This window comes from Sporisorium graminicola, chromosome SGRAM_1, assembly GCF_005498985.1.
Source record: "Sporisorium graminicola strain CBS 10092 chromosome SGRAM_1, whole genome shotgun sequence".
Classification (NCBI taxonomy): domain Eukaryota; kingdom Fungi; phylum Basidiomycota; class Ustilaginomycetes; order Ustilaginales; family Ustilaginaceae; genus Sporisorium; species Sporisorium graminicola.
The window spans coordinates 973,064-999,170 of record NC_043719.1 but is presented as its reverse complement, the minus strand read 5'-3'; the positions used below and the strand labels follow the sequence as shown (position 1 = coordinate 999,170).

At 57.0% G+C, this 26,107-nt stretch overlaps 7 protein-coding genes across 7 annotated transcripts; 4 read left to right on the top strand and 3 right to left on the bottom strand.

Moving 5' to 3' along the window:
* Positions 1–73: 73 nt before the first annotated feature.
* Positions 74–1,372, bottom strand: EX895_000385 (uncharacterized protein; the record flags this gene model as incomplete). Its single annotated transcript, XM_029880986.1, has 1 exon — positions 74–1,372. One exon carries the CDS (start codon positions 1,370–1,372, stop codon positions 74–76), a length of 1,299 nt encoding a protein of 432 aa, XP_029742372.1.
* A 7,581-nt stretch (positions 1,373–8,953) lies between these two features.
* On the top strand, positions 8,954–10,525 carry EX895_000384 (uncharacterized protein; the record flags this gene model as incomplete). Its single annotated transcript, XM_029880985.1, has 1 exon — positions 8,954–10,525. One exon carries the CDS (start codon positions 8,954–8,956, stop codon positions 10,523–10,525), a length of 1,572 nt encoding a protein of 523 aa, XP_029742371.1.
* A 785-nt stretch (positions 10,526–11,310) lies between these two features.
* EX895_000383 (uncharacterized protein) lies at positions 11,311–13,527 on the top strand (the record flags this gene model as incomplete). The annotated part of the gene is made up of 1 exon (XM_029880984.1): positions 11,311–13,527. The coding sequence occupies one exon, from the start codon at positions 11,311–11,313 to the stop codon at positions 13,525–13,527; it is 2,217 nt and encodes a 738-aa protein (XP_029742370.1).
* A 135-nt stretch (positions 13,528–13,662) lies between these two features.
* On the bottom strand, positions 13,663–15,000 carry EX895_000382 (uncharacterized protein; the record flags this gene model as incomplete). The annotated part of the gene is made up of 1 exon (XM_029880983.1): positions 13,663–15,000. One exon carries the CDS (start codon positions 14,998–15,000, stop codon positions 13,663–13,665), a length of 1,338 nt encoding a protein of 445 aa, XP_029742369.1.
* An 872-nt stretch (positions 15,001–15,872) lies between these two features.
* Positions 15,873–17,204, bottom strand: EX895_000381 (uncharacterized protein; the record flags this gene model as incomplete). Its single annotated transcript, XM_029880982.1, has 2 exons — positions 15,873–16,970; positions 17,175–17,204. The coding sequence occupies 2 exons, from the start codon at positions 17,202–17,204 to the stop codon at positions 15,873–15,875; spliced, it is 1,128 nt and encodes a 375-aa protein (XP_029742368.1).
* A 616-nt stretch (positions 17,205–17,820) lies between these two features.
* On the top strand, positions 17,821–19,816 carry EX895_000380 (uncharacterized protein; the record flags this gene model as incomplete). The annotated part of the gene is made up of 2 exons (XM_029880981.1): positions 17,821–19,748; positions 19,804–19,816. 2 exons carry the CDS (start codon positions 17,821–17,823, stop codon positions 19,814–19,816), a joined length of 1,941 nt encoding a protein of 646 aa, XP_029742367.1.
* A 1,414-nt stretch (positions 19,817–21,230) lies between these two features.
* EX895_000379 (uncharacterized protein) lies at positions 21,231–25,220 on the top strand (the record flags this gene model as incomplete). The annotated part of the gene is made up of 1 exon (XM_029880980.1): positions 21,231–25,220. The coding sequence occupies one exon, from the start codon at positions 21,231–21,233 to the stop codon at positions 25,218–25,220; it is 3,990 nt and encodes a 1,329-aa protein (XP_029742366.1).
* Between the last annotated feature and the right edge of the window lie 887 nt (positions 25,221–26,107).

Below are 26,107 nucleotides of genomic sequence, written 5' to 3'. Positions count from 1 at the left end.
CAATTATGAAAAGGTGACTGCAACGACCGACATTAATCTGATGTGCAACCCGGTGACGCCAAAGCCTTCGACTTTACGCCTGGTCACGAACGTCCTTCTGCACCACTTTCCTCTGCTTGAACGTTCGGCTCTTCTCCATCCCCGATTGGTCGTCCAGCTCGGTACCGAGCTTTTCGGCCTTGCGCTTCCTCTTCTCCATCTTGTCCTTCTGCACACGCGCACGTTCGACCTTCTTGAGGTAGTCCTTCTGCTCGTAGGCCGACTGGCTCAGCTCGGTCCTCAGGCGAGCAGCGTGACTCGCCCTCTCCTGCGCCATCTGTTCCGACAGCATGTGCCACTTGAACCCCTTGAGATACTTCATGGTCCATACGTCGTCCTGGAATCGTTTGCTGCTCTTGCCCATCTTGGAGCTGCCGCCTCCCGAGCCGGACTTCTTGGAGTTCGACGCAGCGAGCCCGCCGATGGGTTGCGCGTTGAGCATCTCGGCGGCTGCCTTGGCCACTTTTTTCGAGATGAACTCGACCCAGCCTTCGGTATAGCGCGCGACGCCGGAACGTTTCTTTTTCGACTCGCCCGTTTTGGTGCCGTCTTGCAGGTAGATCCGTCCGAGCTCGCCAAAGTTGGACAGGATGTGGCGCACTTTGGCGGGAGTCATGCCGGGCGGGATGCGAGAGATGTAGATGATGCCCAGCTTGCGTTGCTTTTTCTTGAACGCTTCGAGTTCCGAGGCGGAGAGCGGCTTGATGATCTTCTCTTCCTCGGCGGCAGCTTGCATAGGGTCGTCCTGGACGTGTTCTTCGGCGTCGTCTTCCGTGTCCGCTTCGTCCTTGCTACCGCTTGCTTCGGCTTCGTCAGCAACCTCTATGGCTTCCTGCTTCTTTTCCTGTTTCTCTTTCTTCTCTTTCTTTTCTTTCTTTTCCTTCTTCTCCTTCTTGTCCTTCTTTTCCTTCCTCGAGGAGCTGGAAGACTCGGCTGGGGTTGCTACAGCGGCGTGCTCTTCGTCGTTTCTCTTCCTTTTCCCGTTGACCTGTTCGGCGCTCTCCTGCTTGCTTGGCGTCGCGGCCGCTGGGGCAGGCTTCTCTTCACGGGCCGGTGTGCTGACCTGCCCGTTCTGCGGTTTCTTAGGCGTACTTCCATTTGCGCCGTTCGCAGACTGGTTCTGTTGAGCTTGATGCTTCGGACCGCGGTAAACACTCCTCTCGTACTTCTCGGCCTCGCTGACGCAGCTGTTGTGGCTCTTAAACTCGTTGGGTGTGTTGAACTGCAACGAGCAGTCGAGGCACGTCACGGGTGCATAGCAGCGTTGGTAGTGTTGCTGAAGCTTTGGCTTCTTGACAACGTCGCCACAGCCGTCGCAGTTGAACGAGACCATGTTGGGTGGTTGGTCGAGCGGAGGTGGAACGGTGGATGGTGAAGTTGATTTGGGTAGGTTTGGAAGAAGAATCTTAAAAAAAAGTTCGAACCCTGACATGAGCTTGCAGGAAGAAAAAAAAAAAGGTATATGTCGTTTTCAATGAAGAAGGAAAATCTCAAGTTCGGGCTTCGGATAACGGAAAGCGGAAACTTCCATGTGATCTAACATTGCCATGATGCAGGTCTGTTTTCGAGCTTCGGGAGTCGTGCCACGCTGTTCTCTACTTCCGAAACTTCGTGCCATTTCGGGACCAAAACGGGCTATTTGTACTCGATTTTTTGACCACAATTTCGCCCTGCTTTTCTTAACATATTTTGTTGCAACTGGGCTCACAACACTGCAATCGATCGGCACTCTTGTCGACAAGATGGAAGGACTCGACATAGCGATATGCCGACAAGCAGCACGAATGCCGCTGCGCTTGTGACTTGTTCGATTATGGTCCAAAGGGAGAATGAAACGCGGTTCGAGAGGCAAGAGCTGTGCGAGATGCTGCGGATCGGATAGCCCGATGCAACACGATGTGACTTTAGAAAGGATGTTCTGCAAGTCTTCTTCTCTTTTAAAAAGTCACACGGCGCGTCTTAGTGTTGGTCTCGGATCGTGCATCTTGATGGCGTGTCTGGTGACATAAGCGACGACGGGGCGCGATTCGCTCGAACAGCGCAATGGCTCGCATATCCTCGGAACGGCTCGAGGAACCTCGGCGACAGCAGCTCCCGCATGGCCATATCTTGCCGTACGCTCGAGGCTAGTAAATAGTGGCATTCCAGCGTTGGCGCGTTTCTTTTCGCAGCGAGTGCGGCCTCTCACTGCTCGCACCGACAAAGATCGCAGATGCTGTGGCGCTGCACAAGGTCTGCAACTCGGCCCCGCGCTTCCGGCCCTGCAACGCTGACGAACATGAGGCTCGATGCCAACCTCCTCGAATATGGCCGTTTATCGATTATTTCGCACTTTCAACGAGCAACAGTGGCATGCCAAGTGGATGTTGCAAAACGCCGAGGCGGAGACCTTTGCGGTCATTTCGATGAGGATGCGAGGCGCAGGCATGACCGAGGGCTTGTCTCAAAGACACATGTTAGAGCAGCTACCCGTGAGTGAGAACGAGGGCAGTCTCGAGTCTAATCCGTACAGAATGTACAGTACAGTACACTTTGCTAGACCGATATGTGCTTTTCGTACTGGCCGAAGGTACCAGGAGGCACGATATCCTTGTCGTTCACCCTGCCCGAGCTGGGGGACCTATCGTTCATTCGAGTGCAACATTCCCCTGCAAACAAAGTACAAACAAAGAATATTCTGCAGCACGCGAATTGGCAATCAACGTCGGGAACAAACAAACTCGCTTGCCCAGATTGGCAGCCCGGACAAGTCAACAGTAAGACCTGCAGCAGCCAGCTCAGCCTAGCCTCTTGGAAGTGGTTGCGAACGACGAGGACCGCACCACGAAGCTCGGGTGGAGACTCTTCCTTGTTGTCACAACGAGCAAACGCTCGGCAAAGCGCAAGCGAAGCGCCAACACCGCTTTCCTTCTTCGAGGACTCGAAGAACGAAGTGCGAAGTGAGTAACTCTGTATGCGAGCAAGCGACGGTTTGTTTGCAATCACAATTTTTTTTTCCCGAACCGGCAACGGCTCGCCTAATTGGATCTGCTGCGCGCCCACATGCTGCAAAATTCTTCTTTAGGACTCCCGTGTCGACGATGACCTTGTTCACACGACTCGCCGACTCGACAGACAAGCGACACACAGACCACATCGTCACTGTACTGGCGCGTTCACGAGCTTTGCGCTGACGAAGCACCGGCTGTCAGAGGCATAGAGGCCAAAAAGGAAAGGCAGAGCAAAGTCAACCTGGCGTTAGATTGCTTTGGTCGCAAGGAGCATTGCTCGACGACGAGCGCTCGGAATTGCGCTTGGCATTCCAGACGATCGACAGATCCACCTGCAAACGGCGACTTGCTCAGCTGTCGGCGCGGCGGCGAGCGGCCCTTTTACAAAGTCACATTTTTATCCAGCCGGACTCGCTTGCACTCTTGCCATGCGAGCGAGGTGTTCGTTGCTGCCGTCGTGGTCTGTGCTCGATCAGACCCGACGCACTTCAGCTGGCGATGATGTTCTTTCTGCGCACTGCACAGTCCGTCGATCGTCGCGTTTCATACTGCTGCTGGTAAAGGCTTGAAGTTGGAGGTAATTTCGGTGGCAAGCTGCGCATCAGATCTGGACCCTCGGGCTAGCCTGTAAGGGGTTGATCCGCCTCCGACACAAAACTAGAAACAGAGCTCGGCCGCCACACTCGTTGTTCGCATTGATCTGTCCATATCCCCTGTCCATTGTAGCAAGAGGATGCCACATGTCCCGAAGCCACCGGTTTACTGTAGTTTGAACAGCTCGGCTAGCACTTGGAAGCGAGCCCACTTGATCGTCCTGCGCCCAGCACGGCGGCGCCGAATTGATCTGTTGGCGACGTCGTCATGGGCAACGATCCTGCTCTGCAATTGGCTCTGACAGGCTAGGAAGAGGTCGAGAAGGATTTGCGAAGGGTGGGGCACTGCAGCCATTTCCCGTGCAGAAGAGCGCCACCTGTTCATGCCTTGGCCACGTTGCAGCAGCCACCCTATGCTTTGCTACCAAGGCGAATACGACGACGGGAGAGAAGAACGTGCAGTCTCTCTGTCATCATGTGCGATGCCAATTGACGGTGCACGAACTGCACACTTGTACTGCCAATAACGGTAGGCGGCTAGGAATGTCTGACGGAACGCTCTTCAATGAAACGAACAAGGTAGCTGGCTGCGACTGACGAGCACAGAGGTTGGCTGCAAAGTAGTAGAGGTTCACACTTTGTAGCAGTATGCGATCCCGCGCAGACACACACACACACATAAGAGCAGAATATGAACAGACAGTAAGTCTCAGACAAGCATGATGCGATGGTGTGCGACAGCAGCAGCTGCAATTAGACGTGCAGTGACCTGCATATTTCTCACCGACACCTGGGAAAAGGGCTGCAATTCATCGGTGTCAAGATTGATCTCGACGCCGAGCGGACTTTTCTCTTTCTGCTGTCGCTTGAAAGCAGCGAGGCCAGTCTTGCATAATAAATGCACCTCTGCTGCAAGTCACCTCGGACTTCTCGAGGCGATTTCTTCTCATTTTGCTATTCCTACGTTGTGTTGTGCGATGAATTATTTACTCGCTCGGTGGCGACGCAGCATCTGCAACATGTCCGGCCTTGTCACACGCTGCACCAAACTGTGGACCGCCTTGACTGACCCTTTTGCGAGCTGCCATGGCTCCGTTCCGTCGCAGTCATGCCGCCAAGGGCTCGGTCATTTAGTGTCATTTGGAAGCCGTGTGTGCCCGCTGTATAGGCTCAATCTCGCTGGTGCCCCCTTGACGGCTTCAACGTCAGCTGCAGCCTTGTCCGAGCTCTGTTGGCCACTCCTACTCTGCTGTGCTCGATATAGCTGCCTTTGACACCGACCCGCATACCTAGCCCCGAGCTGCTCCTTCTTCATGCTCCCCCCTCATCACAGCTAGCCGCCTTTCCACACACGACTCCCACCCGAGCACCATTGCCGTAGTGCTCCACCGCCAATCCGTAGCTTGTTGCCGACGCTGCTCGCGCTCTGATGCTCCGATACCTCATCAGCCTCCCTTGAACCTGCCTTACAGTTCAACAGCCGCAAACGTCCGACTTGTTTGGCACATTCTGATTGTTCGCAGGCATCTAACTGCGACTGCTCTTGACGATCGCCGCTGCAGCTGCTTGCTGCCGTACTTGCCGCCTGGGCTACCTTCCATTCTAGATCGGCCTTCTTGTCGGAAGATACACACCCCACGACCTTAACCGCATATCCTTCGGTTTGCCAGCTGCACAACCAGCATTGCTGCCCGAGCCCTTCCTCAAACATCGCAGCGACCATCACTCTCTTCCCTGTCCTACTCGTCAAGGCTGCCGTTCGAACCCACTGCCTGGACACCTCGCAAACTGTTTCTCGATCCCCGCAGCTCTGCATGGAGCGCCATCGTGTTCCTGCTGCCTCCGGCTGTATCTCATCTGTATCTGTGCTTTTGCATCTTCCTGTCCGACGCACTCCCACGCAGCTCTGATCGACATTGCTTCCGAGCGGACCTCGGTTGTGCAGATCCTCGACTAGTGCAGCCAGCATCGTACCACCGATTTCCTTGCTCTCGTCGAGTACTTGCGTTCTGAGCCTCTCGAATCGTCAACCGCGGGCTCCCTCGCACACACCTCCGATACCCTTCGACAGCCTCAACTGTCCTCGTGATACCTGCCAAGACCTCGACGAGGTATATACCCTTCGTACTTCTTGTTGCTCGCCATCATCCTACCCAACTCTTTCCCCCCCTTTCCACATCATCTTTCCCCTCTCTCCACTCTTCAGCACCGATATCTCTCCCCCATCCACCCTTTCCCAGCTTTTCCAGCCCAACGTCCTCGGAGCCACCACATTCTTTTATCTGTCTCTGTACCCGACCCGACACACTCGTTTGCACAACCCACACTCGTTTTCGACATTCCTTTCCGACAAAGCAGCTGATTTTGCTTATTCCTGTAAGTTGATACTGATACGAACAAAGTGCAACAGTCGTAGCTATCGCGGGGCAAGGAGGACTAGGGTGGACATCAGCAGCGCAACGCTTGGTGTAAGACAGAGAAAGACGCACCATGGCAGACAACAACGCTTCATCGGTGTCAGAACCGAGAATATGTCCAGCTCGACAAAGGAGGCAAGGCTTTATCAGCATCGCAAACCAAAGGATTGCAACTGGTCAGCATGCATCAAATCTCTATTGGGGTCCTACCTAGCTGGGGAGCGGATGGGGTTCCCTTGTAGGAGCGATGCGAGGGCGTGAAGCCGGCGCATACGTTTTGGGTGACGTTCAGGAGGACGTGATGGCGGAGGGCTTGGATATATATATGGCTTTGCCATGAAGAGAGTTGCTTTGTGAAGAAGAAATAGGAGCGCAACGGCGAATCTGCAGGTATACGACAGTCTTACGTTGCGATTGAAGTCTGACACTCTCGTTGTCTCTCCATCTCTACCCCTTCCCTCATCCTCTCACTTGCATGCTCGATGCGACTTCTTTTGCTTTGCTGACTATCGCCACCACCTCGATCGCCTCTGTGCTGTCGAATGCTCCATTCCTGTGCGCTTGATCGCCGGCTTCCATTCGACAACGGGCCTCCTTGCATTCGCATGCTGCGCGCTCCCCACCGGACGTCTCGCAATGCGCGTCTGTGCTTGATCGTAAATCGGGCCCGATCTACTTGATGTCGTAACCTTACGCATCGGGTGCCAATTTTGAAAATCGGAATCTCGACAACAAAATCCGATTTACGAAATGGCTGGACCCTTTCTTTTGTTCACGCCGCTTGCCTCCTTGCTTGGCACGCGCTGCTTGACGCGACACTCGACCTCCTTGCCTGCCCTCTTCTGCTTTGTTTGACATGTTCAACACTGCCGTCCCGCGGCGCACCGACTCGATCCGTCACTTTGTGATACGTCGTCCACTACCCTGCCTCTCGCTCTCGCCCTCGCCCTCGCCCTCGCCCTCGCCCTCGCCCTCGCTCTCGCCCTCGCTCTCGCTCTCGCCTCGGACATGGCCTTCCTTCGTCGGCTCTCCCTGCTGTCGCTGCATCGTCGTCATATCTGCGATGGTTGGCACGCTCTCGCACTGTGCATATCCTCGTTACCGCCTACTCTCCTCGCCCTGATCTCTCTGGTGTTTCATGTGCCGCTCGCTCCCCGTGCTGTCATTTTGCGCATGTGCCGGTGCCTCTTCTGCTCGGCTTCGAAATCGTGTACCTTGCCCCTTGCACGCTATTGCGCCCGCGTCGATCCTTCATGACTCTCTGCCCGATTCTTCCCCCTGCTGATCATGGCTCGCCGCTTCACAGGCACTCTCCCAAGATTCGTTCCGCCTCGACCGTCAGCAGCCCTCGAGCCCTTGCTCTTCCCTCTCGTAAGTTCCTTCGACCCCTGAAGACTCTGATCTCAGGTCCAGTCCGAGACTGTTGCAGAAGACTGACCTTCGCATCCCTCACTCTCTCCTCTGTGTATTCACTACATTCTGCCCCTCACCTGGTCGATCGTTGCGCCTTCGCACTTCCTGACGTCTCGCTGAATCTCCGGCTACCCGGTTTGATTTTTTGTGTGCGCTGCGATCATCGAACCCCTGGCGTCCTGCAATCGTGGAACGGCTCCATCGCCGTCGCTGCTGCTCGCCTCTGCATTCACGCTTCATGTGGCTCGTGGCATTGGAACGTCCTTTGCCTTTTCGTCTTTTCGGTTTTTTCCGCTGCATGACCTAAATCTTTGCCGCGTTGGCTGCTCCCGTCCACAAAACTGATATCGCTCACCAATTGGCCCTCGCTGCTCTGGACCCCTGCAACGACGTTGGCCCTGGCCTTCTTCTCCCGACAAACACATTTATGCATGACGGCTGCATGTGATCATACGCGATCCATCACCTGCAATCATGCACGCCTGTGATGTCGATCCATGCGCATCTGCGTTCTTGACACCCGCTTTGCATCGTTCCTCGCTCTCGCCCTCTGCTATTCTGCACCGCAATACTGCTGTCGTGTGGCATGTCTTTGCCTTTTGGTATGCTAACAGTGTCATTGCCGCACACATTTCTGTAGCGATTCCTCACCTCGCTTCGCTTCAACCACTAGCCCCGCTGTCGTTTGTTTGTTAGCATTTCGGCGATCGCCCCTCAGCACCCAATTCGCTCTTGGCCCACCGAGCTCTAATTTTCGTTCAGGCTCCGAACGACCAGCTGTCCACCTGCGCCACTCCCGCTCAAGACCACTGCATTCCACACGCCGAGTCTTTCAAGTGCCTGCCTCTGCTTTGCGGCTGCGATCGATATTCCTCCGCCATTCCAGCAATCGTGCTCACCACATTCCCTACCGTTCCTGCCTGCGGCTGGCTCATCTGCAAGGTAAGTCTCTTCCGCTGCGCTCACTCTCTCCCCCCACCCACTCGCTTGCTTATTTCCAATGGCATCCAGTTGTCCATAGCCGCTGGCATCCCTGACTGGAGGCTCTACACTGCCGCCTTGGTAGCTGCGCTCGTTTGGCCCCATCCAGTTCAGCCGACGGTCGAAGCCGGTCTTCATTGGGGTTTTCCTTATAATACCTTGAACTTGGTTGTTGCCATTCGAGGGGCTCGTATGATTCTCCAAGCCTCTCCACTCTCGCGCATCTTGATCCCCCTCCCCGCCACCTCCCAAGCCGACTGCTGACCCTCGATCGTTTCACTCCACTCTCTGATACCGTGCAACTCTTCCCTTGAACAACACTCTCCTTGCATCCCTCTCGGTCCAACTCTGAATACTCTCCTTTCCGTCGTCGATCACTTAACCTCTCGCTTTCTCCAACGTCTGTCGCTTTATCCGCCTTCTGCTGCTGCACCCACGATCTCGTCTGCACATTTCATGACCACCAAACAGCACACGTGATACTATCCTCAATTCTCCTTTCCCCAAGACGGCATACATCATGGCCGCCTCCACCAGCTCCAGCGCTAGCTCAGCGCCCTTGTCTCGTCGCACATCGTACAACCGCCACATCCGTGTCAGCTCTGGCTCATCCAGTGCTAGCGCATCTAGCTCGCGACCTCGCTCATCACGAGGCAGAAGCACATCGCCGCTCAACCCGGCCAAGCAGGAAGCTGCCGTTCAGATGGCGGCCAAGCGTGCCTCGGCATCAAGCGTCGGCTCCACAGCATCTTCCTCGTACTCGACCGAGTCCAAGGCGGCTGACACAACAGCTGCCACCTCGACCATGTCGGCCTCCTCGTCTAGCAGCAAGATCCCCGCCGACCTCCGTGCCATGCTTTTTGAAGAAGAGTACCAAGAGGAGGTGATCGAGCACATGCTCCACATGGAGTCGCAGACCATCGCCGCAGTCGAGCTGATGGATGTTCAGCCCGAGCTCAAGTGGTTCATGCGCCCTTACCTTGTCGACTTCCTCATCGAGATCCACCAGACTTTCCGCCTGCGACCCGAGACTCTTTTCTTGACCATGAACATTGTCGACCGCTACGTCTCGAAGCGCATCGTCTACAAGCGTCACTACCAGCTCGTGGGCTGCGCGGCGCTTTTGATCGCGGCCAAGTTCGAGGACGCCAAGGACCGCGTCCCTACGGTCAAGGAGCTCAGCCAGATGTGCTGCAATGCCTACGACGAGTCGGCATTTGCCCAGATGGAGGGCCACGTGCTTTCCACGATCGGCTGGACGCTGGGTCACCCCACCGCCGAGTCGTGGCTCCGAATCGAGAGCGTCCGCGGCGGCGAGGAGCTCAAGACGGTCAACCTCGCTCGCTTCCTGCTCGAAGTCAGCCTGTTCCACCGCGATTTCATCTCGCTCAAGTCCTCGGCGCTCACCAAGGGTGCGCTCATCCTGGCACGCTTCATCTGCGGCCTTCCCCAGTCGAACAAGATCTCGCCCACGGACGAAGCGGCCAAGGCGGCACACATGCTCGACGCCTACATCTCGGACAACCTGCAGGATCTGTCGTTGATTCTGATCAAGAAGTACTCTTACGCCTACTTCTCCACCGCTTCGACCACTGTCTGCGACTGGTACCGTGCTCGCGTGGATGCAGCCAAGTCGGCACCGCCCTCGGGCTTGCTGCCTGCCCAAGCGCTCACCCGCGATGCCGAGGCCGGCGTGCAGGAGGTAGACGACGACGAGTCAATGTGCTCGCACCCAACCACGCCTGCATCTTCGACCCAGTCGACGCCGTCGCGCTCGATGGACGAGGACGAAGATGAGGACGAGGAGGACGACATGCCCGTCACGCCTCTGTCGCTCTACTCGCTCCACGACCCGTTGGTGGCTGCAGCCAACGCTGCCGGTCTTCCTGTGCCCATGCCTTCTTCGCGTGCCTCTGTGCAGAACAAGGCGAGCTGCATCTCGACGCCAAGCGCCAGCACGACCAAGTCTGCCTCGTCGCAGCTGCCTGCGAGCAAGAGCTCGTCGACGCACCTGACGGTGCAGCAGCCCATGCTCGGCGCAAGGAAGCCGCTTAGCAACGTGGTCTGGAACGTCAACGTCCAGCAGTTCTAAGCTGGCCCCACAGCCTGCAGCCTCTGCCTCGGCTCCTCTTCCTTCCTTTCTCCCTTCCCATTCCGGCATCAAAAAGTCTCTTGGCTCTCTTGGATTCGTACCCACTGTGTTTTTATCATGCATATTCTCTCGCGCAGCATCTAGTCCCTTTTCTCCCCTCAACTTTCCCTCTTCCCTCCTATGTCACCATGCACACACTGCACCTCTATCTCGGCTCGCGCCTACCTTGTGGTGGCGTCGATTGGGCCCTGAATAACAGTTTATCACTAGACGCTCTTGGCCTCTCTCATGTCTCTGTCGGAACGCAACATCTTTCATGCCGCATGGTTCTCGCACAATCAAAACTTTGTCTTTATATTTGCCTGCCTGCTTGCCTGCCTGCCTGCCTGCTTGTGTGGTATTTTAGCTTGACGTTTTGTGTGAAGCAGCCGGTGGCCCGGCGAAGTATAAGCGAGGTCGCAGTGTCAGACAGCTTCAAGGCACGACAAGCGAGGGTGAAAGAAAGCTGCTGAAATCCGCGAGTTCCGATTGGTCGACGAGTCATGCAAAAATGCAATGGGACCTAACATAACAGCGATATTTGCGTGCACGGCGCGGACGAGGGAGGATCTAGTTTGGGCGTGATGGTGTGCCTTTTTCAGAAGAAAAGTTGATTTGGTGACTAGACAGAGACTCGTAACTTCGGGGAAATGCCGAAGAGGGAATGCTTTCTTCGACGAACGCACCTTATCATCTCACCTCTCACCCCTCATCTCGCTCGACCTTCCGCGACACCACCCATCATTATGAGGGCATCCACCATGCTGCGCTTCGGCGCCGCTGCCAGGCTCTCGGCACCCTCCACCCTTCGACGCAGCCTGGCCACCCACGCAGCCGTCAATCCTGCCAGCGGTACCTACAACCTGGTCGAAAAGATTGTTCAAAAGTACGCTGTCGACCTCACCCCGGGATCGCACGTCAAGTCCGGCGACTACGTCTCCATCCGCCCCGGCACCGTCATGACCCACGACAACACGGGCCCCGTCATCTCCAAGTTTGGCTCGATCGGTGCTACTTCGATCTACAACCCGGACCAGGTGGTGTTTGCGCTCGACCACGACGTGCAGAACAAGTCGGCCAAGAACTTGGAGAAGTATAGCAAGATTGAGAGTTTCGCACGCAAGCACGGCATCGACTTCTACCCCGCCGGACGCGGCATCGGGCACCAGGTGCTCGTCGAGGAAGGCTATGCGTTCCCACAGACATTGGCCGTAGCCAGTGACTCGCACTCCAACATGTACGGTGGCGTGGGTTGCTTGGGTACGCCCATCGTGAGGACGGACGCCGCTGCTATCTGGGCGACGGGGCAGACGTGGTGGCAGATCCCAGAGGTGGTCAAGGTCGAGCTCAAGGGCGAGCTACCCAAGGGTGTGACGGGCAAAGACGTTATTGTGGCTCTGTGCGGCTACTTCAACAAGGATCAGGTGCTCAACGCCGCGATCGAATTCCACGGTTCGGGTCTCACTTCGTTGTCGGTCGAAGAGCGTCTGGCCATCGCCAACATGACCACCGAATGGGGTGCGCTTGCCGGTCTCTTCCCCACGGACGACGTGACGCTCTCGTGGTACGAAAAGCAAATCCGCAAGCGCGACAAGCTCGAGTATCAGATTGGCACCTCTCCTTCTCCCTCCAACTCGCACCCTCGCCTCAACATGCACCGTCTCGACGAGCTCTCCCGATCCCTGCTCCGCCCGGACTCGGATGCGCTCTATTCGAAACACCTCACGCTCGACCTCGCCACGCTCGTACCCCACGTCAGTGGCCCCAACTCGGTCAAAGTGTCCACCCCGCTCGACGAGCTCGCGTCGCAAAACATCACCATCAACAAGGCCTACCTGGTCTCATGTGTCAACTCGCGAGCTTCGGACCTGAAGGCTGCTGCGGATGTGATTCGCGGCAAGAAGGTGGCTAGTGGCGTCGAGTTCTACGTGGCTGCGGCGAGCAGTGTTGTTCAGCGCGAGGCGGAGGAGGCGGGTGATTGGGGGGCATTGATGGCTGCCGGTGCCAAGCCACTGCCTGCTGGATGTGGACCTTGTATTGGACTGGGCGTGGGGTTGTTGGAGGATGGCGAGGTGGGTATTTCTGCCACCAACCGAAACTACAAGGGCAGGATGGGCAGTCCCAATGCACAGGCTTACCTGGCTTCTCCCGCGGTGGTTGCTGCGTCTGCCGTCGAGGGCAAGATCTGCGGGCCGAGCGATCTCGACCCATCGCTGCTGCCCCCTTCGCGCGGGTTGAAGTACTCGATCTCCACCGCTGCCGACGCTGCCTCGTCTTCGAGCGCCTCCACCGACGCTACCGCGGGTGGTGCTGGAGGAGTCGAGATCCTCCCGTCCTTCCCGACGGCCTTCTCGGGCCCGCTGATCTTCGCGCCGCAGGACAACTTGAACACGGACGGCATCTACCCGGGCAAATACACGTACCAGGATGACATTACCCCGACCAAGCAGGCCGAAGTGGTCATGGAGAACTACGACCCGTCGTTCGCGTCCACGGTTGCATCGCTCCGTGCGCGCTCGTCCTCCACCACCACGTCAGCAAAGCAAGGACCGGTGCTGATCGGCGGGTACAACTTCGGCACGGGCTCGTCGCGCGAACAAGCCGCGACCGCACTCAAATACGCCGGCATCCCGCTCGTCCTCGCCGGGAGCTTCGGCGACATCTTCAAGCGCAACGCCATCAACAACGGCCTCATCTGCCTCGAGTGCCACGAGCTCGTCCAGGACCTCACCCGCCTCTACCTCCCAGACTCCCACGGCGTACGCAACCACAAGGCCATCCTGCTCGACCAGTCCACCGTCACCATCGACTCGAGCACCGGCGCGATCCAGCTCAGCTTCACCGCACCAGACGGCAAACAGATCGCCAAGTCCTACACCGCCAAGCCCGCAGGCATCGGCCGCAGCGTCCAGGAGATCTACACCGCCGGCGGACTCGAAAAGTGGGTCAAGGAGCGCATCTGACCACCGTTCACACACCGGTAGAAAGCCTTCAATCAGCATCACAACCAAAACTTATTTCCTCACAACGTCTGCCCGTTTGTCTGTGCATGCGCATACAGTGTCATTCCCGATCCAAAACTGAGAAAATTGTGCAAGTTAACCACTGATAAACGTATGCTCCTCAAAAAGCGTACCCTTGACCTTGGTCTCCTCGCCCTTCCCCTCGCCAGCCCACTGCTCTGGCAGCGACACCACCAGCTCGGCCTCGTTCAGCGTCTGGTAGATATACGGCTTGGTACCCGCCACGACATTGACCAGCTTCCTCACCATGTACGGAATCTCGGCCAGCACGTCCACCTTGTCCACCAGCCCATGCGTCTCGCTCGAAGGGAATGGTGGGCCAAGATCCACCTTGAGCTTGGCATCCACCTGGTGCGCTGCTTCGCCTTTGCCCGTCGCTTGGTTCAGCAGGGGACCCTGCCAGTGGTACTCGATCGCCTGCGGAGCTTGGTAGCCTGTATCCTGGTCGAGCGTCTTGTCGAGGTGCTTGACGTACGAGTTACTGTTACGGCTAGGTTCCGAGTCGGCGGCACCAGCTGTCCTGGTAGCAGCGGTGACCGAAACCAGCTTGCCATCCGCGACGATGCTGCCAATGTTGACCGTGAGCGACTGACGCTGCTGCGCCTCGGTGGCGCTGCCGTAGTCCGGAGTGGTGGTGAACTCCATCATGACACCGCTAACGCGTCCGAGCTTAGCGTCCTGCGCCTGGAAGTTGGCAAAGTTCCACTTAGCAGCGACCAGGTTGGGACGCATGCCCTGGATAGCGTGCACGAACATGCCCCTACCCTTAGCGTCGATCGCGGCGCCCTTGGAGATGATGTGGCCCTCGCTCTCGGCCACGGGCCAGAAGCGGTGGATGACGTAGCCCTCGGGGCTGCCGAGGTTGGAGCCGAAGTAGCTGAAGCCACCTTTGGGACCGGCACCGAGCTTCCAGCCCTGCACGCTGGCGGGGCGGGTAAAGGCCCAGGAGACCTGCAGATCCGCATCGAGGTTGGCGGTGATGGTGTACTTGTCATCGCCCGCATCGGTTGTGGAGAAGTTGACGCTGAACTCGGCCGCCTTGCTCGAACGCTTGTCGTTCTGTGGCGTAAACTTGGTCACGTTGACCGACTTCCAGATCTTCTTGCCCGTGGCCGGGTTGAAGTACTTGAACGTCATCTGCACCTGCGGATACCACAGCCCCACGGCAGAGTGGATGATCTGCGACGTGGCAAACGATCCATCCTCGAGCACGGAGTACCACGTCTGCGTCTCGGTCGTAAACCCGCCCGCGCAGGTCCATTCCAGATCCGACGCCTCGAGCGGGCCGAAGAGCGAGTCTTGAGAGACTGTGTCGGTGATCGCGTGGAAGTTGCTTCCCGAAGCAGACGGCGGTGCGCCACCGGCCGCACCAGCGCCAGAGTCGCTCTTGAGCCACGAACCCCAGCCAGACATGGTTGTGCGTTGTAAATGTGTAGCGCAAGGGAGAGCTTGCTTGCTTGTCGACCTGCTTGCTTCTGCCGGCTACGGAGGAGCAAAGTGAAATGACTAGAGAGCAACCGTCGAAGTGTTGCGCCGCAAGCCGATGAGACGATGGAGGTGACCAAACAAGAAGACTCCGAAAGCCTCTTTGCCTTTTCGTTTGTTTCGTCGTGAGAGCTCCCTCCTTCTCTATGTGTCTGTGTGAGCGGAGCACAGACCGACGCGGTCAGCAAGTCAGCGACCCTGACAGAACAGTGAGTGAGAGCTCCTCTGCTGCTACTCCTTTTGCTGCACCAAAACGAAAAAAAACCGCTCCTCGGCTGAGTTAGTCTAAATTCAACACTCACACTCTGGCCAAGTACCGCATACATACGCACACACGAACACATACACACACACGCACACCCACATCCAAAATTTAGCTGGCGAATCAGGCGAGATGACGCGTCGGAGAGCCAATCCACCAGCCGGCCTCTCGATCTGCACTGCGCATGCCCTTTCTCTCCTGCTGCTGCTGTTGTGCGCGTTTCGTCTTTGGCCTCGTTATGATATACGGGCCGCAACAATAAATCCATCCACTTCCGTGGACTTGGCACCAAAAAAACCACGCTTCTTCAGGACGACTCTAACCTTGTCGTCTTTTGTCGAGGTCGCTTCATGATCCCCTTCTGACTCAAGCTCAAGCGGCATTGCTACATTCTGTCATCAACAGCATGGGGGATCATTGGCATTTGTCATTTCCCTTCCATATACTTTATTAATAATCACAGACAGGTTAGAAACCCGCTCTCTTTTGTTTTTTTACACGTCTTGAACTGACCAGCGAGCTGTAGGGACAGGGGCGTTCACGCATCGAGGCGCGAGAGATCCATCTGAGGGCTCTTTGAGAGGATCTCGGGCGTGGCGATCTTCTCCTTGTGCTTGAGCAGCTCCTTGAAGGAGTTCTTGATCGTAACGTCGCTCACACCCGCCGCCTGACTGATGCGCTTAGCTCCTTTGTCAACGCCCCACAGCAGCGTCGAAAAGTAAATGCAGGCCGCAGCAATTGTGATGGGACTGCGACCGGCCAAGATACCCAGCTCGCGGACCCGCGCAGTAATGTCCTCGGTGGAACGTGTGATGCGCATCTCGAGGCCCAGGTGGTTGCAGTAGCGCCCGACGAGGTCGGCCGCGCCCGTCGGTCCAATACCGATCGGCGTCGATGTGCCGCTGTTGTTTGGACTCGCCCTCGATCCGTCCACTGAACCCGTGCCCGTGGCATTGAGACCGAACGCCTGCTGCATCTCTTTGAAGCACTGGCCAATATGCTTCTTGGAGACGCTCGTGAGCGAGCAGATTTCGGGAAAGGTTCGGGGCACGTGATTCATCTTGCAGGCCACATAGATGGCAGCTGCGATGATGGCGTCCGGCTTCTTTCCGCGAAGGATTTTTTCTTCTTCCACTCGTCGATACGCCTGCTTGGCGACGTCCGAAACCGTCCTGGGCAGATGGATCGAGTCGCACTTGCGCTGAATGTCTTCAAACGCATCCAGCATGTGCCGGTCCCTCGTACCGGTGGCGCGGTTCATGGTCCTCTGCAGATCCCTCGAGGCACCCGTGCCGCCATCTCTGAATCCGATGCGCGACTCGAGCTGCTCGTTGATACCATCCAGCAGCGGATTGCTCGCTGCGCCTACACGCGAGGGGTCGTCGCCGTCCTCGTTGGCAAACGTACGCCATTCGGAGCGAGTGTCGATGATGTTCTCGCCCACCACGAGTCCGCAATCGGCGCAGACCAGGTCGCCAGACTCAAACTCTTCGGCCAAATTAGGAGGGTCCGTCTTGCAGTCACGGCAGATGAGTCGGACGTTGAGGTCCGGCACGAAGTCATCCTCGCCCTTTGGAGCATCGCCACGGTCGGCGGCATACCTAGCGCTCAGTGCAAAAGGCTGCGTGAATGCATTCTGTGAGATAGTTACGGGTGGCGGAGAATCACGGCGAGAGAAAACAAACAAACAAGTGTCAGTATGGAGATCATGCCTCGGCTGGGCATCAGGGTCTTGCTGTTCCACACACGGGCCGCACCGACTGCATCCGCTACGGGACCCAGCTTTCTGGCAAGACGCCGATGCGGCCGGTGACAGCAGAGACGAAAGCGGGATGCTAACCTGTGAGGATCTCTGGTTGTCGGCCGTCATGACTGCTGATGCAAAGCTACGACAAGCCCGAATGTGTATTACTGTTGAACTGGGTTCAAATGCCTTCCTTGGACGACACCCTGCTGATAGAAAGGCCAAGCTTCTGAAGACTGGAGAGCAACCAAAGAGCGAGCGGCTCGATTTGCTTGTCGTTCAAGTCCCCAGGATCTGATCAAGATTCGTCGGGGCAAATATCCCGTCTCGTGGCGATGAGAGGGTAGAGATGACTTTCAGACTCGACTCGATTGGATTTAGGCAACTAGATCGTATCAGCGGGCGGGTGTCGTCTGCAAGGATATGGCAGATGATGGTGGCAAGAGGCAAAGATTCGTTCGGTGATAGCGTGGATGCGGGTGTCATTATCAATCAATGATTTGATTCTACGCCGATTCTGCGAATTTTGAAAATAGCTCACTCAGCCTTTTGAAGCTGTGTCGTGCGAGAATCACGAGTTGCCTTGGAGAAGCGCACAGAGCTCGGAATGCGGAAGAGCTTGTTCGTGACTGGAAATCAACACTTTCGCATTCTTTTTGTGAAGTGGCCTTGCTGCTCTCGACACTCGACTCATCACGATCCACTTGCTTAGACTCGACTCAACCTCGTATCACTGTCAATTATGGCAGTGGCAACCCAGTCTGCGCAAGGCATCGCCTCGACCTCCGCCTCGGGGCAAGCGGCGACGACGCACGTCAGCGCATCCAGCTTCAACGCATTTGCTCGAGTCCTGCAGGCTTGCAAAGACGTGGAGCCGGCTGCGAGGATAGATCCCGATAACGGCACAGCTCTGCTCTTTGCAGAGGTATGCTCAGACCTTGGCGAAGAGGCTCTCGACGATGCAGGCTACGTCGCTCGTCGTCCGGCACAGAACCTCGAGGACGACGACAGAGCAGCCTGGGAACTAGAACAAAACACCTGGAGGTTGGTTCACATGCTCACATCCGACAGACTGCACCGAACCGAGCGCAAGTCGCAAGCCAAATCAGAAGAGAGCGGCAAGGATGCGATTCAACCATATGAGACACCGCTCGCTGCGATACAGAGCATTTTTGACAAAGACGAGCATCTCAACGAGCTTCGAATCATCCGCGAATGGCTGCAAGAGACACTTTCTCCGAAGCACATTGTCGAGGTGCGCAAAGGATATCTGGCCTTCACCAAGAATCGAGTGCGCGCCGAGAAGCGTGCCAGTGTAGGCGGTGCATCTGCGTCGAGCGACGGACGCAAGCTGGCGTTTGGATCAGCTGCAAGCACGAGCTTTGCGCCCAAGAACCGTGGCAAAGCCGTCAAGAATCTGGATCCCGATGCTGTCTCTAGAGGGGAAGGCGGTCTCGAGCTGGAAGATGCGACGTACGAAAAGGCACTGCTGCGAACGCTGTTCGAGTACGCGCGTGCGGGGCGTTTGGATGCTGCCTTTGATCTGTGCCATCAGACCGACCAAAGCTGGCGGGCTGCGACGCTTCGTGGCGCCATGCTCTACCACGATCCAGCCGTCAGCGTCGAGCTGCAAGACGTCGACCGTGTCGTAGGCAACCGCAATCGTTCCTTGTGGAAGTCGGCGTGCAGAAAGCTGGCTGTCAACCCAAATCTGGACGAGTTCGAACGCGCATTGTATGGATCTCTGGCAGGCGAGCTGCAATCCGTAGCCCACGTCAGCCAAAGTTGGGAAGAGTATCTATGGGCGCACGTCAATGCCAAGCTCGAGGCTGCGGTCGACCTCAAACTCGACGAGAGACACAACTGGTGGAGTCAAGATGCCAACGCCGATCTGTTCGGCGAAGGCGAGCATGGTGCTGTTAAGCTCTCGCAGGGCGTTTCTTCTACTTCCTCTGCTGCTGCCACAGCTGCCACTTCCGGTGGTGCAGCTGCAACCCAAGCCGCGAGTGGAGAGAGAGGAGAGGTCGACCTGGGATCGCTGAACGGCGTCTTTGACAAGCTCAGCCAGACACAATCGCACAACATCCATCTCCAGGCCAACAACCCGTACCGCCTGGTGCAAAGGAGCATCATCTCCAACAACCTGCCCGAACTGTTCAATCGATTTGCCGATAATCTCGGAGACATGCAGGCTTCCCTCGAACCTGCGACGTTTGCAAGGTTGCTGCGTTTCTTTGCGCATCTCATCCTCTACCTGCGCTTGCTGTCGATCTCGCTGCCGGACTTTGCATGCAATGCCATCCTGTCATGCTACGTACAGGTCTTGGAAGCAGCGGGCGAAAATGATCTAGTGGCCATGTACGCCAGCTCACTCGAGCCGCAGTCGGCGACGAGGAGCTATGCCAACTTCTTGCGCTCTATGGACATCAACGCTAGCCGCGAAGCCAAGGCACACGCGCTGCGACAGGCGGAGCAGCACAATCTCGATCTGGCCGCGGTGGCTAGATGCACAGTCGAGATCGTATTCGACGAGCTGTTCCCGAGCATCATGTCCGACTTTGACGAGCCTTCGAGCTTTGGCGGCGCGTTCAAGACAAGAGGCGGACCCGGCAAGCTGGACGCTGTCCGATTCGACATGCGTCTGGACGGGAACGAGGAGGCGCTCGTGCAGTCGATCGATTGGCTCACGTTCGATCCAGCGACGTATGCGGATGCCATCATCCAGTCCAATGCCCTGACGAGACTGTTTTTGTCGACGGGCCGTCTGCATGCAGCCAAAGTGCTTCGTGATCGAATGCCAAACGAGGTGCTGTCGAGCGTCGACAGTCTTGACATTTCGATGGACCAAAACATCGAGCGCTCAGGATGGGACACGTTCTTCACGGCTTTAGAAGCGCATGTGGCGTACAAGCATTTCTGGACCACCCGTCCTGCTGATGCCGCTGCAGGTGCTGTTGGGCCTCGCGCGGGAGGACTGTCGAAGCTGGAACGAATGAACTGGATCAAAGCGTTGAGCCAGGTGGTGGAACAAGCGCGCGATCTGGACCTGGTACTGCTCGAACGAGACTGGCTCAAAATCTCGCTCGAAGGAGCGGGTGGTGGGCTGGAAGTAGAGCGACGAGCGCGCGAGCTGTTTGACATTCGACAGACCTATATCCCCGAGATCGTGTTCCGACTTCACGACATGCTGGTCGAGTCGTCGAGCGCCGTGCCCACCAACCTCAACATGGCGCTGCGACTCTCCGAGATCGTTGCCGACGAGCGTCACAAGCTCTACCTCGAGTTCATCCGCAGCAACGCACCCAACCTGCTGCAAGACTATCTGCTGCGTGTACGCGAAGCTTCGTTGCTGCTGCTCGATCATGGCGGCGACGTGTTTGAAAAAGCGATTGAATCGTAGATGACATGCTCTTGCTTTTCGCCATCCGTTCCTTTGTCTCGTCCAAAAAGTAGCCAGCCAGCATTATCGTTTGGTAACACTGCACACAAGCCGGGAGCGAGCAAGAATCTTGGCTGTGTCAGTACCAGATCAAGCTGGCGAGGGAGAGCAATTTAGCGAGTCTTGGCTCTTTCTCTCTAACATGGCCTGTGCATTGGGTATTCTTACGCCTCGACAACCGACCGACCGTTTGACCGCTGCATGAGGTGGGAAATTGACGTAATGATTGCTTGGGAGAAGAAAAAAAAGTCTAGAAAAAGGCTGTCGGAAGGCGCCGAACGCGGCACAGCCGAGCAACAGACTTCGGCATGTCCTCGCAGGCTGTGACAGCGTGCATGTGGATTAGCAACATTTGCGAAACGAGCCGAGGCTTCTATGGGAAGAAACGCTCGATAGCGGGCACAACACAGCTCACCCACCCCTTCTCCTGTGGGCGCGTGATGGCTGTGTAGAGAGCTCGACTAGTCGTGGCATGATCGGTTGACAGAGCCGAACTCGCGACAGTGGCAGTGCGTATGCCTCACCTTTGAAGGAGCCTGCAGGTTCGCCAAGTGACGGCACGACAGGACTTCGAAGCCTCGCTCTTGGATGGTTGCCTCACATCCTCGATCTTCGTTTCCCTTTTGCTGCACATCGTGTCGAGCACCAATCAGGACCAACTCAGCAGGCATCCGAATCACAGAGGCCACGGCGATCCGTATACCCCACATACCATGTCCGACGCCGAACCTTCTCCCCGCAAGAGCCTGTCGAGCCGCCGACCCAGCTTCAGCTCAATTCGCTCCCGCCTACGCAAGCCAAGCCTCCAAACCGGCAAGAAGACTTCTGCGGCACAAGACGTCGAGGCCGAGACTCTCGATGATCAGCGTTCCAAGCGCTTCTCCTCAGCATCAGACCACTCCATCCCTCCGGTCCCACCCCTACCGTCTCGTCAGTTGAACGCTAACACGGATGGCAACGATCTCGCCTACCTACAAGCCAGTCCATCTCGTTCGAGTGGGAACGCTGCATCCACCTCGGACCGGCCTATCTCAAGCAAGCGTGATTCCACCATCAGCACTGCATCGTCTATAAAGAAGGAGCAGCCAGCCCAAGGTGACGTTTCCACGCTTGCCAAATCCTCGCTCGGAATGACGCTGGGCGCACACAAGTCTGAGGCTGCTTGGCCTGACAGCGGTACCAGCCGCTACGATGCACAGGCAGCCTTCAAAGATACCATTCCCATGACCATGCTGTTCTTCGGAGGCACCGTCGTCGCGATTCTTGCTTTGGCGAAATTCAGCATCATCGCTGCTGCTTTGATCGCTGGGTGCAGCGGTCACATCCTCTACAGAAAGCTCAACGAGCGCGGCGACGATGCAACGTGGGCTCTCGAAATGGAGGCTGCAGCAAGGCGTAATGCCCTGCCAGATGCGGGCGAGGAGTCGGTCGAGTGGCTCAACAAGGCCCTTGCCACCGCGTGGCCGCTCATCAACTCCGACTACTTTGCTCCCTTTGTCGATCTTCTTGAGGACAGCCTCATGACACAGGTTCCTGGCGTGGTCCACAATGTCAGAGTAGAGGATATGGATCAAGGTTCCATTCCACTGCGCGTCAAGAGCTTCCGCGTGCTCCCCTCTGACGACAAGGCTTTCCTCCAAGGAGCCGTTGTGCAAGCTCACAAAGATGCTGGCGAATCGGATGCAGACGCTCCATCCCCTCACCACGGGGACAGCGAAGACGACGATGCCGGCGTCGATGTCGGCGATTACGTCAATCTCGAGGTCACCTTCGCCTACCGAGGAGCTGCCACAAAGAAAGGTCTTTTCCGCTCCACCGTCAACACCAATTCAGGTCCGCTCAACGCATCGGGCCCCGTGGCAGCTGATGAAGCCGAAGAAGAGGCAGATTTTGATCAGCTCAAGGACGTGCCAACCGAGAGGATCCATCTGCTCCTCTATCTCAGCGTAGGTTTACAGAAAATTGCCGCTGTCGACATTCCTGTCTGGATCGAGATGGTCGGCATCGAAGGCAAAGCACGCGTCCGTCTGCAGATGACTCCCGTCGCTCCGTTTGTCAAGCATGCAGCCGTCACCTTTGTTGGTGCGCCCAAGCTTGAGATCTCTGCCAAGCCGTTGGGCAAGAAGATGGTGATTGACGCTATGAACTTACCCCTCATGTCATCGTACGTGCTGCATGCCGTCGAAGATGTCATCAAGGGCTTCATCGCCCCGCTGTCGTATACCGTTGATGTAGCCGCCCTGCTCGGTGCTGGCGATGGACCGCAGAACGTCTACTCACTCGGCGTCATCTGTTTCGTCCTCCACCAGGCCGACGACCTTGCTGCCGCCGATGCGAATGGCCAGAGCGATCCCTTTGTGCAAGCTTCCTTCGCTCGAGCTGGTAAGCCGCTCTTTACGTCTCGCATCGTCCGAAAGAGGCGCGATGCAGTGTGGCAGGAGACTGGCTTCCTGCTCGTGTCCCCAGACGAGGTGCGTGACCACGATCGTCTGCGATTCACCGTGTTTGATGCCGATCGTTTCTCGGCGGATGATCCTTTAGGCAAGGTTGAGATCTCGCTGCATCGTCTCATTCGCAAGTTTCACCCGGACGGCGAGTCTCGCAGCACCAACTTGCTCGAGACGCGCACCGACAAGCTGCTTCCCTTGAGGAAGGGAGCATCGGTGCAAGGCACGCTTAAGTACAGCGTTGGCTTTTTCGGTCTCGCCCACGCTCCCGGTACTGGGCATGCCCCATCGCGTCGCAAGCTGCTCAACAGTGTCAACAGCACGGCTCAGGACGACAGCGCATCGCTGGATCTGGTGTCTCCCATCGATGGCAAGAACAGAAAGGATGACGACAAGCTGGTGCCTCCGCTTCCAGACCAGAAGCAGTCAACTTCCGACTCGTCAGTGGATCCCGATCTCAGTTCTTACATGACTGGCTTTGACAAGTTTGTCCACGGCCTTGGCCTTCCGATGGATGACGAGGTGCTGCGTAAGAGGAAGATGCGCAAGGAGCGTGTCCAGAAGCTCGCTACGATGATCGAAGGCGCGAAACAGGCGACGGCGGATCCTCCCACCGCAGAACTGCCTTCGGGTATCCTCGCTTTCCACATTCATTCGATCGCAGGTCTTGAAGTGCCATCGACACAAAAGTCGCTTGGAGGCACCTCGAAGCGATTGTCGCAAAAGTCGAGGAACGGGCCAGCGCCTACCGACGAGAGCCAGGCGGAAGGCGGGGCCGGCGGCAAGCTGCCGTCGTCGTATGTGCAGGTGTTCCTCAATGATGAGGCCATCTTCCGCACGAGGACAAAGACACTCAACCCGCGACCGTACATCAATGCGGGCAGCGAACGCTTCATCGGTGACTGGACGACAGCCCGATTGGACTTTACCGTACGCGACGCACGGATGCGTGAGAGCGATGCAATTCTCGGCTGCGTTGGACTTCGCTTGGCCGATGTGCTGACGGAGAGCAGCCACAGCACGGGTTGGTACACGCTCACCGGGGGCCTTGGCTTTGGGAAGATCCGCCTGACTCTCCTGTTCCGCAGCGTCGAGCTTTCAGTGCCGCGTCCTTTGCGTGGATGGAATGTGGGCATCGTCGAAGTGGCCAGCGTCAAGGTAACGGGTGTGCCACAGATGTTGCTCGACAAGAAGGCGTGCCACCTTTCGCTCGAGACGGTGGGCGGCAAAAAAAGCACCGACGACACGGAGCCTGTCGACGAGTACGAGTCGGGCATGGGTAGCGAGGCCACGGTGAGCTACGAGTGGTCTCTCAAGGAGCCGATCCGGCTGCCTGTGCGTCAACGCTATCCCAGTTCGGTGTACCTGAGCCTGCGAACCGATTCGCGCTTGCCTGGACGAACGCATCACCATGCGTGGGCATTCTTACCCCTGAACCGGGTGTCGGACGAGACGCGTATCCAGCGTCGGCTGCGTCTGTTCGATTCGTCGGAGTGGGACAAGGTGGAGCAGGATGTGCTGCGCGCGACGAGCGACCCCGAGCTGCTGCAGACGGAGGAGGGACTTGTCAAGGCCAAGCTGTTGCCCGTGTTGGAAGAACTGTGCCGTACGGGCGCTGCCACCATCTCGGACGAGGCGGTCAGCGCTGCCAAGCTGCGTGCCATTGGCTGGGTGGAGGTCGATCTGATCTTCCATCGAGGCATTGCGCCGGAGCACCGTTCTTGCACCGCCGGCGATTCGGAAATGCGGTTTGCGTTCGATACGTACATGACGCTGCTGGATGCAGGGGAGCGAGCGCGACCTCGAACATTAGCAATGGAACGATTCCGTGCGAACAACGCCAATGCAACAGGAGCTCGGCCTGGAACACACAGTCGCACCGCATCGCACGCTTCCTCAGCGCCGGGAGTGATCAGCGAGAAAACAGGTCAGCTGGGAGAAGATGCGCATCGCGGTGAAGGCGGCGGCGGCGATGACGGTGACGACGACTCGCTTTATGCGCTCTCACTGACTGAAACCGAGCTGGATCGTCTGGCGGAAGAGGAGGGAGACTCGGACAGCCCGGAAGGCCGACGTGCGCGCGCCCGAGCTCTGCATCGAAATCAACGTGGAGCTGCCCAGATCAAAGGCTTCCGAACGCTGACGTGGATGAAGACCAATGCTGAAGATGGCATGGCCAAGATGAAGCGTCAGTTTGGCAGCAAGCATTCGAAGCGCATCGGCAAGATGGAAGCTGAAGGCATTTCACACTTTTGAAGGAGGAGGTCGTCCATATTAACTATCTGATACCCCATGACTGCAATCCATGATTCTATTGTACAAAGGTGTGATACAAAGTCCGTGGTGGAGTGGGGATCCATCGTGAGCAAGGCGTTTTCTGGTCGGAGGAGCGGTCCGGCGTCTTTTTGTTTCCCTGCAGGACAACGTATCGGTGATTCGTGGCCGGCCTTCTCTTTGGGATGTTGGAACAAAAATAGCCTCCGCGTCTTTGGTTCTCTCTGTTCCCCAACACGCCTTCTTCCTCACACACACACACACACACTCTCTCTCACACTGTCTCTCGGCTTTCTTTTTTGGAATTTTGTCATTTGGACGGACAATAGCTGCCAAGCGAGCAACAGAGAGAGAGAGAGAGAGAGAGCGCGCACCATCGATTACACGCCTCTCTACAAAGAGAAATTCAAATTTCGCGAAGGGCATCGTCAGATAGCGGGAGCGAGACGGAGATTACAGCCTCGGCACGGCTGACTGTGAGTTCTGCGGGCTGTGTGTGTGGCTCTCGACCGCGCGAATGGGCCATTTTTTTCAGTGGTGACTGCAGCAGCTCTTTCTCCATCTCTCACACACTCTCACCGCCGTCGCCGCTCGACTTTTTGTCCACACTTCACATATCTTCGTCCTTACCTCCTCTTCAACCTCAACTCGCACTTTACTTCTCCACTTTGAGCTTGGGGACCTCTCAGGCTAAGGCTCAAACAACTCCCGTATCGAACAAGTCCCTTTGTCAACGCCCTGAAGGTTCATCAGTGAACCTGTCAGACGACACCTCGCAAACAAGGGCGTACCGAAAGAAGTGATCAGGTCGATCGCTGTCCTCACGCCGGTGACGACCTCTGCTTCTCCATCGACCCTATCGTCTCAAT